We start from the raw sequence: 13,483 nt of genomic DNA on the forward strand, positions 1-13,483 counted from the left end.
TATTCGTCAACAAGGTTTTTTAACAATTAATACAAGCTTTCTGATTTTCTGGTTTCTTTGCTCCATTTGACAAAAATAATTCATTCATTCGATTGACATTTCTCGACATTTTAACTACGTTTTATGGACAAAAGAAAACTCAATTCATGGAGGAAATAATGGACAGTTGCAGCCCTACCACCGACCAATCAACGATTACGAATCTCTCGCTGTTTTTGTCTCTGAATCACAAAGGCAATTTCTTTGTAAGGCATAAAACCACCAGTGTGTTTCAGCAAGTGAACATTTCTATCTGGATCGTACTCTGTTGCCGTCGTAGGTCATGTGACTCTTTTCAATTTCTAAAAGTTACATGTTAATGTTAATTCATTTACTGTACAGCGCGGAGCAGTTACGTGAAAGGTCATAGGAGGTCATCTTTCCTGATCTCGCAGTCATTTCCCTGCTCGAGAGCGGAACGTCACCGCGACTGTTTCCAAAAACGGAATCTGACGAGGCAAAGTGCAGTGATTCAAAGATAGTTGGCCAGCTCGCAGTTAGAAATAGACAGACATTTTCCTGAAAGTCTCTTTTTTATCGGAATGAGCAAAAATTAGACTTATTTTTTCCATTCAAAAACTTAATTGTCCGTATAAATGCGGTTGTTTTTGCCCTGTTCACTCTCAATAAACTCTGAAGTCTCCTCTGCAATTTGTCCTGGAATACGGAAATCAATGGGTATGGGCTGTGCCGGCTCAGGTGGTTGTGGTTGGGGCTGTGGCACGGGGCAGCAGGCCTCCCCCTTAGGGCTGGATGTGCTGTGAGAGTTTTGAGGATCCAGGTTGCAGCCAGTGCCCTGAAGAAACTGAAGAAAATTCTCCTCGATGGATCCTTCGCGGCTGGGCAGCCGGTCCTCCACTTCGATCCCCGCTCGGCGAAACAGACAAGGCAGGTGCTTTCCCAGCTCATCCCGGATCTGCCTATTGAGACAGCCGTAGAAGAAAGGATTGGAGGTGAAGCAGAAGTAGCCGATCCAGGTGACCACTTCCTCCAGAGAGGCCAGTGTGGCTGGAGGACTGGCAACCAGAGCTGAATACAGGTGGAAAGTAAAATAGGGCAGCCAGCAACAAAGGAATTGTCCACCAACCGCCGCCAACACCGCTGCGGCCTTTCCTCCTCCAAAGGGCCGCTGTGGAGTCGCTCGTCCCGTCCCCGTTCCAGTGCCAGAGCCGGTGACCATCGTGGAGCGGCTGCTGAGCGACTCTGACCGCTGGCGACGGGGAGTGTCCATCCAGGTGGGCAGGGGCCCGTGGTGCATGGCCGCCACCCGGGCCACTTTAAAGACATTGCAGTACACGACAAGAATGACCAGAAGTGGACAGAGGAAATATACCAGAGTAAAGAGGACCATGAAGGCCAGGCGATTTGACCCTCCGCCCGTCCAGTGCAGCGAGCAGCGTCTGTGACCCTGAGCGGGAGGAGGCGGGACAGCTCCACTTCCTCCTCCTCCCCCTCCTCCGACGCCGCTGCTCTCCAACAGTGGCGTCCGTCCGCCCTGCAGAATCCAAGCGACGAGCGGCAGAGCGGACATGGCCAGGGCTTTGACCCATATCCCCACCAGCACCGACGCGACCAGGCCCACGGTCATCTTCACTTCGTAGCGCATGGGGTGCATGATGTAGTAATAGCGCTCCACGTTGATGACAGAGATGGAGAGGATGGCGGCGCTGACCAGGCACACACTGAGAAAGAGGTAGCTCCGGCACAGGGCCTCGCCAAAGAACGCTCGGCTGGAGAGCATGCCGAGGGGCATCAGCACCAGCGCTGCCAGCAGGTCCACCACACACAGGTGGAAGACAAAGGCAAACTTGTGGAGCTGCGGGGCTTTTGCAATGACCACCATGACAGCTACGTTGCCCACCACGGCCAGCAGATCCATGAGGAGCATGGCCAGCAGGGCTAGCGACTGGGAGAGCGCCCAGCCTTCAGGCAGTGAGGAGGCAGACATGTTGGACATGAGCTGTGGAGGTGGGTGGGAGGAGTTCCACATCGGCTCCATTGAAAGGTGGGACAAGGCAGGCAGGCGGAAACAGTCACAGGCCCATCACCCATCCTTCAAAGACAGGAAGTGCGGCCAGAAAACTGTGGATTCAAAATGAGCTTAAAAGCCGCCCTGTCGTCCGTCAGACGACGACGATGATGATGATGATGATGATGACGATGATGCTGTGATTGTCAGGAGGTTTGGAGTTTATGTTTCATCTCCTTTTATAAATCTTCACATGTGCAATCGGTTCCTGGAAACAAGAGAGAAAGAAAACAGTGAGTGCACGTGTTTTTCATACTCATGTCATCGGTGACCTCACGTGAAATAATCCTGACAATCAGCTGCTCGTGCCCACTTTCACTTTTGCTCCAGCTACAGTATGATGAAGAAGTGTCATCTAACTGATAGAGTAATCCAAAACCGGCCCTCAAACCTATTAACTCAATTAAGCGTGCATTATTCATACCGTGGACGTTTGGCACCTTTGAGCTGAACGAGCGTAGATTATTTTTACTTTTTTTTGCTGATATTCTGGTGGAGACAAGCGGATCAGGTCCTTCCACAGGAACAGCAGACGACTGATACTTTTCAAGCACACATCCTGTTAATTCACTGCAATTGCAGGGGCTAAATCCCGCCCCCCCCCCCCCCCCACACCCCATCCCAAAACAATCCAGTCAGTGAACCTTCTCCATCACATCTACACCTGCTGTGAGAGAGCTCTCATTTAATATGTACGCCCAGGCTCTGAACTGATAGTGTGTGTGCGTGTGTGTGTGTGTGGCTACTACACTCAAACAACACCAATGTCGCACGGTGGCCTTGTATTGTTGTATTGTTGTATTATTGTATTATTGTAAATGTGTTCTCTTTTTTCTGTTTCCTTCACAATCCTGCGTCTCACAGCCACGACGAGTGTTTTAACACCTGAAGGTATTCACAGGTTACAGTGGACGTCTGTGCACGTTGACCGGCCCTCGCTGTGACAGACACACACAGACACACACAGACACACACAGGACACATGTGACATCACGCACAAACCCATTCTGAACGCTCTCCACCACGGATGACAGTAACAGTGTCTTAGCTGCTCGAAGCTCCTCTCATCACACAGAGCCACTTTCACCCTCGTCTGTGCTTTAGTCATGTTCACACGTTCACCGTGAAACACAAGCCACTATGAATGATGGCCCACATTTTCATATACACACATATCTATGTATCACATGATGATTCTATCCACTGGTTGTGCTCAAGTGGATTTGGGGAAAATGTGGAAAAATGTGGTGACAATCAGGCGGCATGATGGGAAGACACAGAGAGAAGAAGAGAGCGTAGTGTACCTGAATCAGAGTACTTCCTGATACAGCTCAGTCTGCTGCTGTGGTCTCTGAGGATGAAAACCTGGTTTAGTTCCCACTGATGAGGCACACACTGGCCATCAATCACTGAGCCGTGTGAATGCAGCTGAGGCACTTGCCACTGTGTGAGCTTCATTCTCCTCTCGCCTTGTGCATCCTCCTCCTCCTCCTCCTCCTCCTCCTCCCTGGCTGACTACAGATGTGGCAGCAGTGATTTTCTTTCTCTTTTTTCTCCCCCCCTCTCTCCCTCTCCCTCTCTCTCTCTCTCTCTCTCTCCCCTGAAACGATGTTGATGTAAATGTTTGCAGAGACACCACCAGCTCAGGTCAGCCCCTGCTCTCTGCCTCCACTCACACAGTGACTGCAGAGAAGGAGCAGCAGGCAGCAGGAGGAGAAAGAGGACCAGAGCTGCTGCTTCCACAGGGTCCTAGTGTCCGGGAGATTGTGCTTCTACGTATATTCCTCCAGAAATCTGACCATGTTTCTATGTTTTACACCTGGAGACACAAGTAAACACAACAGTTTAGTTGATTTATTTCATTTCATTCACAAAAAAAACTAAACAAAAGAAAAACACAATTTAATATAAACACAAAATTGTCAATTTACATAGTATATAAAACAAAATTACAATAATACACACAAGTACATGATATAGTCCTCGTCCAATGCAGCCACTCCCTTTCCAAACAAGCAAATTACAAAACTTCAAAGGGGAAAAAAACAAAACAAGAAATACAAAAATAAAAAATAATAATAATAAAAAAAATACAACACAATTTGAAATAAAATATTCTTCCTTTTGACGTAACTACTTTAAGTCCTTTAATTTTACAATGAATAACTGAGCTATTACAAGCTCCAGTATTAACATCATAACAGTATGGATTATAGCAAATTCTTTGACTTTATTTACAATAATAGAATTAAAATCTTAAATTAAATTAAATTAAATTATATATATACGTATATATACATATTTGTATAATTCATATACGTATGTATACATAAACATATATACGTATATATGTATATGTATATATATAAATATATATATATATAATTTAATTTAAGATTTTCAAGGAATTAAAGTATATTTACATCAAAGGAATAAATATTGTATCATTTTTTTTTTTTTTTTAAGTAAGTGACTTTGATGTCGACTTTTGGTCAATTTTATTTTTTAATCTTTTTCTAAGTTGTGTCTCAGATCCTCTGTCACACATTTATAACACCACAGAAAATGTAATATATATATATGTGTGTGTGTGTGTGTGTGTGTTCCCAAATCTAAAAAACAAACATTATATTTTTATCCCTCACTGAAGTTTAATTTTTTAGATCTAAAGTGTGTGTGGTTTTAACTTCATTCACGGTTCATTTAGAGTTCATTTGTACAATTACTTTGCCCTTAGTGGTTTGTCTCTTAGTGACCTCTCAGTGTGTCACATACACAACACACTACACCTCTCTCTCTCTCTCTCTCTCTCTCTCTCGTCCAATCACTTCTTTCTTGTTCCAGTTTTATTTATTTTGTCCATCAGTGACGATGGAGGCGGTCATTTCATGGGTTTAGGTGTATTCCTGTGGCTAGATTTAGTGAGACAATGAGGCATTGATTAGACCAGGCCTCAGCCTCCACAATCCCAGCTTCTCAAACTGGGGTTTCTGTTGCCACGGTGATCTTTTTCATATACAGTCCATCTCATTGCTCTGTCTGTGGAGGACAATGTAATCTGGGCTATTATGGGTTCTAACTGAAGGAGCAGGGATGGGTGAGTCCAAGGTGTTTCTCATTTGCATTTGTAAGGTTCCTCATGATAAAAAAAAAAGAAAAGAAAAGAAAAGAAAAATGTAATGTTTTTCTTTTATGTAAATCACACCTTGCTCCTTATGTAATTTCCTGTGCTCTTAATTGCACGAATTGACTGATAAATGTAGCTCAGTAAAAGCCTGATTATAATAATGCCACTGGCTAGGTCATGTGGTTGAATTGATTTAGGTTTTTTTTTAATTATCATTATTATTATTTTTGCTTTAGCTCACATATCAGTGTACGACTGCATCTGGAACAACACATTACAGCAGTTACAGATACAATAATAAGCATCGTGTGTTACAGGTGATGATGTATAATAAGTGCAGATGGAACTTTGGCAACAACATGACACAGAAACTGTTCTTTGTCTTTTATGAAAGAACGAATGTTTATAAACATTCATCTTATGGCAATTGATGGTATTTTGTTTTTACTCATATTAATAAAGTCATCAAACCTTAGTGCTCACATGCACCCATGGTAAATTTGCTGTGGGAATAATACACAACTCCTTATATGGACATCCGGGGGGGGGGGGGGGGGGGGGGGGTGTTTATAGGTCACATCTACAGGCTTTAAAAAATGTGGGGGTTTTCATCTTTTTATGTTGTTGAGTCAAAGTTATGATTCATTTTATATCGCATTTTTTAGTTGTAATATAAAGTAGCAATAATTGTGCAGAAGTCACAAAATTAGAGTGTTTTTCTTTCCTTTTTGTTCATAAAAAAGAGTCAAGTGAACTTTGACCTGTGACGTATTTCACAAATTTCACAAATCCAATCCTATTTTAAACATTTTGAGTACTTTTTTTTCTCAGGTGTGTTTATATAGTTGGTGTAATTTTTGTCATCAGATTGCGTAGATCGTGCTGCAAAAAAAGCATATAAGACACTCTATGTTGCACATTCTTTTAACCTCTGTATATACTGTACGTTTAAACATAGTAACGCAGCCACAATGCTCTGTGTTATAAGAATGAACTGATTATTGGATAATGAAAAAAACATATTAATGTAAGATGCATCTTTACGTTCCACTGTGGTCGTCTTCATTATGGTTAAAAGTTACCGTGTATTAAGAATGATTAAAAACACTGAGTGTCATGACGGAACAAGCGTTTACCATTAAATATCGTACCTTTTTATTATAATCAATAAAAAATAAATTAGGTAATACTTACAGCAATATGGTAATAGTATGAAAATACTTAATTATGGTAATTCCATCTAGTTTTTTATAGTAATCACCAAGTAATAACTTGGTAATAAACAAACAAAAAACCCTCTTACTTTTACATGAATATTTTTTTGTACCTTATGTCAACGCAACAGTATTCCCTACATATTACAAAATGATTTTCAAGACTATATCGCCCCGCCCTCAATCTTGTTCACTTCCCTAATCTGAGTGGATTATAATCCAACGCCCATCCCACTCCGTTGTGACCGTCTGTCGTACGTCAATCACGCAAAAACATGCCTGGACAGGAGAACAACATCAGGAGAACATGATGCATTTGGGACGGACAGACTGATTTAATGGCCGACAATTACAACTGTTGTCATGGTGAAGACGTATCAAGATATTTGGTAACACTGAGGAAAGATGGGCAACACACACACACACACACACACACAACATGTAAGTGAAAGCTCAATGCAAATATGTTGTGTGTGTGTGTGTGTGTGTGTGTGTTTATCAGGTGTTGACTCATGACAAAAATAGCAGATTCTTGCTCGGCCGGCAGCACCAATCACTGCCACCACAAATACAATGGTTTCCATGGCAACCGTGGAAAAATAGACTCCACATTCACACTCAGAAATAGCAAGGGACGCTGCACTAACCCCGGAGAGTCCCTGCTTCCAATAATAACCACCCATAGATATGGACGCAGGAATTATACAGAAACATTACCTGACAGCACTGAAGGATTTCTGCAACACGCTGTACGGACGAGCGTCGCACGCACACGTGACACTTTTCTGGCGTCTTGAGCAAAAAGAAAAAAAAGGAAAGAAAGAAAGAAAGAAAAAAAATGTGTTAAAGTGATGTTACTGGAGATAAAGGATAAAGAGATGGATGTTGCCTTGGAGACACTTGGGCAGGAAGGTTTACATGCAGCAGTCAAACATAAGACGGAGACAAAGTGACTGTGAAGGAAGAATCTGTGTCTGTATGAGGTTTGACTGTTGGCCACACTGAGGCGCCGTCATTCCTGCAGATTCATGTCGCTTTTCAAGTTACACTCAGTGCTCAGCTACTTAATCCTTAGTGCTCACACGGCACGGATATGTGCCGCAGGTGCAACCGTGAGAATAAATACACAACTCCTTATATAGACATCCTCCTATAGGTTATAGGTCACATATTCTGGCTTTAAAAAATGTGTTGTTTTTTTTGTGTCTTCTTATTGAGTCCAAGTTATGATTCATTTTATATCGCATTTTTAGATATAAGATGATATAAAGTAGCAATAATTATGCAGAAGTCACAAAACAGTGTTTTTTTTCTTCTTTTTTTTGCCAATTTCCAAATTTCACAAATTCGATCCGATTTTAACTCTTAGATCACAGAGCATTTTGGCTGCTTTTTTCATTACTATGTTTAAACATATACAGTATATACAGAGGTTATAAGAATGTGTCTTATTTCCTTTTTTTTCAGCAGAACCGAGGCAATCTGATGAAAGAAAACATAAAAAACATCATTTTCACCAACTATATAAACGCACTTCACAAAAAGAAGAAATATCCAGTGACTGAGATTTCAGGGTGAAAATGCCTTGTTGATGCCAGAGGTCAGAGAAGACCACTCAGCATCTGAACCTCAAGAGAGCCTCAACAGAGGCAGAAAACCACACCAGGTGCTGCTCCAGGACGATGCCATTCTCACTTTTAGTTTACAAGTCTAACGCTTGTAACGGGCTATTTTTGAATTGTTGCAAAAGTAAAAGATGAAGCTGAATGCAGGTGAAGTTATTATGTGAAAACAGGTAGAGGTAACTCTGCCATCAGATTCTGTGGAAAAACCAGGGCATGGCATTGTGTTTAGGGCCGAATCGTCTTTTTCTTCTAAGAAACATTATTAGCAGGTTTAACTCAGTTTACTTAAACAGAACAGTGAATGGATCCATTCACATAAGCTGGAGGTTTGTGGAGCTCTGCCTGAAAGTGCTGTACCTGTACCAGGTGGTGGCACTGTGTCCAACATAATGTGCATGTAGTGAGGCAGCTGCCTGCTGACTTTAGTATTTACAGTAGTATCAAAGAGGCCTGCCTCTGTTTGGTATAATAGTAATAATAGTAATAATAGTAATAATAAATATGTATTATTTCACTGTCTGTACCACACCTCATACTCATGTCTTTGGTAGTTTATTTCTCTTTTATGTTTTGCACTCTTTGGACAGCAGCGACACTGTAAAGAATAAAAAATAAAAAATAAAAAATAAAAGGTGTGAGTGCACATCATAGCACAATGTGAGAAAAACAATTCAAACAAACAATAGAAATATATTGTCTATCCAAGGTTCATTCATAATAAATACAATAAAAGATGAAAAGGTAAACAGTTATACATGTTTCATGTGCGACATATAACATGTTAACATGTATAACTTTGTGACGTAAGACGTGACGCTTTCTCTGCCACCATGATGCTTGATGACATTATCATGACGTCATAATGAAACTCTGTCTGACCATTAACATAAATTGTACATTTGAAAAAAAATTACATATTCAAATAATTTCAAGATTTCATATTAATAAAATCTACCCCTCTTAAACATCATATTTATCACATTTTAACTACCTTAACCTGAAACCTGTCTCTTTAGACAGTGACACCCTAATCCTAATCTATCTATCTTGCTAGATATCTTGCAAGCTACCAAGCTAGAATCTATCTATCCATCTATCTATCTATATATATATATATATATATATATATATATATATACACATCTGTAGGTACGTCCGTATACTGTATTTATCTAAACGTATATTATATTCTTGAAAATCCTTCACACTGAAACCTCTTGATTATCTGTATTTTGTGTGTTTACATTTATTGATTTTGTTATTTTTAAATGAGTCTCTGACATGAAAGACAACATTCCAGCTCTGCTCTGCAATAAAAGGTGTTGTAACTTAGAGGAAAATGAGCGTTGGTCTGGTAATCATCAGCGTAATATCCTGAGAATCAGCACACGGCTCCAGTATGAATCATAATGGTGTTGTGGTCCAGTGAGATGTGGAGCTGTGTTGTTAAAGCCCAGTCGTGCGGGCACAAAGCATCTGCGACCTTGACTGTATAATAATGTGAAACGGATCTCAGTGGCAGTAATTACCCACCATTACCAGAGCATGCTTCTGATGAATTAAAGGCCACCGTCCTCAGATCATGGCAGTAATGGTGCACTGTAATGAAATGTCTGATGTTTCTCGTGGGACTCGGCCACAGTCGTCCTCAAATATAGAGACACACACAAACACAACACCTTTTCCTACCAAATATCAATGTCAGAAAAATAAATCCAGCAAATGTATTATTTCTTCCTGTTATTCTTTTTGTCTAAACACTTAAGAAATGCTGTAAAAATGTCAAAATATTGCTCTGTTGTTTTTGGTCTTTTTGTGGATTCAATTAACACTTAGTTAATTAACACAGCATTTTTCCACCTGAGCAAAAAGTACTCCAAATGTTTCAAATCGGACTGAATTCGCGAAATTTGGAAATACGTCACAGTTCAGAGTTCGCTTGGCTCGTTTTTATGAACAAAAAGAAAAGAAAAAGTCGGTCTATTTTGTGTTTTCTGCACAAAATAGACCAGTAGCTTGGTAGCTCGCAAGCTAACTAGCAAGCTAACTAGCAAGATAGATAGATAGATAGATAGATAGATAGATAGATAGATAGATAGATAGATAGTCTTAGAGGCGAATGCAGTTTTTATCATGTATGATTTTAGTTCTAGATCCACATGAAGTCATTTAAACTCACATCCCACTGTGTCTGCAGCGGCGTGTTCACCTTCACACGTGGGTTCAGCGGAGGAAGTATCGGATGGCGAGGTTGATTTAAGATGGGCGACGGGCTCCCGGGAGATTTACAGTTCTCTGGTGAATTATAAATGAGTCGCAGCTCCGGGGCAGTAAATGAAAACCAGCACCTTCTCTGGAGAGGAGCTGCTAAATACTTGACACTTGTCAGACATGATAATGTGTAAAGTATAAACACTAGAACCTTTGTGGCCTAATTACACGCAAGCAACTGGTTCATAGGTGATAAATAAATGCATCTGTTGTTTTGCTCCTTTTTTTCCCCCATGTGAACTCACAGATGACAAAAGCTATTATAAACAAGAATGAACTATATCAATTTCACCTGTTACATCCCAGTAGCTTTCTGTACTCTCTCCATCATTCGACTGACCATATTTACAATTATGGAAGTTTGTATTTATTTGTTTATTTGTTCTTCGCAGGCAGATGGCTGCAGCATGTGCACATAGTCAACTGTCTCTAAAATACTCTGATTTATATCAAATGAAGATACAGTTAATGGTACGTTGCCATTTGAAATTGTATTCTGTGTTGTAGACTACAAAAAAAACACCAAATATCAATTGAATTGCATTGAAAAATGTAATCTTAGAGAATTAAAAAAACTTGAATTGACTTGAAAGTGACAGCGTGTGGTTCCAGAGTGTGGAGTGAGAGCTTTGTGTTTAAAAATTTATGAACTAAATCAGATTTAATCATCTTTTCACAGTATATAGAGCTTGATTCTGACTGCGCTGGTTGTGAAGCTCTTGTACAGTTGTGACTCAGGACATTCATGGAAACACACTGTGTGTGTGTGTGTGTTGAAGACACAGCTCAAACTGAAAAGCTGATTTGTCCGGGGTGGAAATGAAGCGTACGGCTGTTGGACGGATCCGTCCACATCAAACGAAAAGATTAATGACGATAACGATAATATGATACGATAATAGTACTCAAGTTACAGCTCTGGAGATGAGCTCATAATAACATCTTCCACTGGGATTTTCAAAAAGGTTTTTCTCATATTTGAGCCGCGTTATCTTTCACTTCAGCATAAAAGGAAATGTAAGAGGCAACATCTATTACAGCGTTAGTGAGTATTTTAGTGGACATAATAGTTGCTCTTCATTTTGAATGATTTGTTAAATTATTGAGACACGTCAGCATCTGGTTTACTTGACTGGGACGCAGTCGTTTCATTTATCTTTCATTTATCAAGTGAGGACATGACAGCACATCTGTGGTTATTCCCCAAAAATATGAAAAGAAAAGAAAGATTTCAGTCTGTAAATTTGGATTTGTGTTGACAGAACGTGGACAATGTTCTTTCCTTTTCCGTTTAATAACTTCACATTGTGATCTTGCCCCGCTTTCTTGTGACAAACAGTTTAAACCTCTTACTTAAAGACGTACGAGCCAACATCAAGTGTTGCATGTGGACGGTCAGCGTACAGCTGTGTGTATCATCGGCCACATATAAAAATGGACATAGTTCCTCTGGTTCCCTCCTTATACCAACCAGAAAACAAGAATATACGACTGTGGATAAATGGAATATGAGCCTAGTTTTGGATTATTCTCATTTTTTGCTTGTTGACAAAAGTCATGCACACACAAACAAGTGTTTATTATAGTGACGTTGTGAGGTGTAATTACGCCTGTGGTGCTCTCACAGTTCCCTGTCCCTGCAATAATTCATGTCCTTGACATCATGTTATCTTCACATCTCTCGTTATATGAATGAGGCTCTCTCTGTGTGTGTGAGGTGACCTTGTAACCAGCAGACTGATATAACAAAATACTTAATGTGCAGCAGCTCCACGTTATGGCTGGACGGTCATCTTTTATGTAGCCGTCTGCACCTTCACCCCTTTTTACCCTTGTCAGCTTCAGACTGTTGATGATAGCGGGAAGAAATCAGAGGGAAAAATGGTTAAATTCTCCTCCTCTTTACAGGGTGTGTGCTGGTTCGCCGTCACACTGACACAGACTTCCATGAACTGAGGCGTCACTGAGGTGGTCAGTGACGTCTGTGCATTTCCTGTATGCAAAGACATCTTCTACCGCTTTATCGTCCACATGAGGGTCGCGGGAGGAGCTGTGCCAGTCTCAGGTGACGCAGGGCGATAAACAAACAACCACCACTCTCAAGGCCCTGGTGTACTTCTGCACACAGCCATGCGCGACCCAACACTCACTGTGTGCATCAAGTGATTTGCACCATCAACATGCCGTCAACGCACACACAAAGAATGCGTTGGGTGCACTTTGACAGCGCATGTGCAAACTGAATTTCCTCCCCACCAGCAGGTGGAGTATAAGCCCTCCACTCACCGAGTAGAAGGGCTTCGTAGACCCAAGAAACGGGTCTACGATGCTACGAGAGAGCTGTAGCATCGTTCTCTTCTTCTTTGGTAGGAATGTGTCCTATTCCCTGCATCCACACTTGTACCACCACCTAGTGGTGAAATGAGCACACCTATGGTTAATTTAGAGTGTCTAATTTACCTAATCCCCATATTGCGGGAGAAAGCCAGAGAACTGTAAATCTGAGACTGTCCTCCAATGAAACATACATATAGGTCGTTTTCAAAACCAGTGCCCCTAGTGGTGGTATACATGACAGAAACCTGGAATTACCTTGGAAGTGGTATCTAGTAGCTTCCCCAAAATCACCACCGGCAGTCGGCTCAGTGACGAGAGCACTGCACCGGAGTGTGGTCGACAAGGGTTCGACTCCCTATATAAACTTTTTAATTTTTACTGCCTAACCCTGTCTTTTTTGCCCTAACTCTAACCTCAGTAACACAGTAATGTGCATATTTGAGTTGAAAAATACCGCACCAGAAAACGGAGAAATACGTTTTCTAAACCAGCGCCCAAAACGACCCATAGTTACGGTTCAGTTGGAGGAAGGTTGGTAAATCTGAAGGTACAAGGCTAGCACACAACTCAAGAACTTTGAAGACACAATGCTGACCATAGGTGTGGCTAATCATTCTGACAATTATTCTTAAAACTATTTTTTTAAATCAGTTATTCAATACGAATATGGGCCTTTCTGTAAGTTCTCCTCGTGTGTGTGTGTGTGTGTGTGTGTGTGTGTGTGTGTCCAAAGAAATGCAGATTTGCGGATTTGGCAAATTGGACATTCTAAAATTGACCGTAGGTGTGAGTGTGAGATTGGATGGTTGTTTGTCTCTATGTGTCCCTGTCATGGACTGGT

The 13,483-nt window shown here is 41.1% G+C and overlaps 1 protein-coding gene across 1 annotated transcript; it reads right to left on the reverse strand.

The window, feature by feature from the left end:
* Window positions 1-598: 598 nt before the first annotated feature.
* LOC131461016 (G-protein coupled receptor 61-like) lies at window positions 599-3,584 on the reverse strand. Its single transcript, XM_058631983.1, has 2 exons — window positions 3,373-3,584; window positions 599-2,276 (listed from the first exon to the last, which is right to left on the reverse strand). The coding sequence occupies exon 2, from the start codon at window positions 2,036-2,038 to the stop codon at window positions 620-622; it is 1,419 nt and encodes a 472-aa protein (XP_058487966.1). The 5' UTR covers window positions 2,039-2,276; window positions 3,373-3,584; the 3' UTR covers window positions 599-619.
* Between the last annotated feature and the right edge of the window lie 9,899 nt (window positions 3,585-13,483).

Source organism: Solea solea, chromosome 6, assembly GCF_958295425.1.
Source record: "Solea solea chromosome 6, fSolSol10.1, whole genome shotgun sequence".
In the NCBI taxonomy this organism is placed as follows: Eukaryota; Metazoa; Chordata; class Actinopteri; order Pleuronectiformes; family Soleidae; genus Solea; species Solea solea.

Coding starts and splice junctions, on each gene's coding strand:
- LOC131461016 (XM_058631983.1), bottom strand. CDS start 2,038: ATGGAGCCGATGTGGAACTCCTCCCACCCACCTCCACAGCTCATGTCC.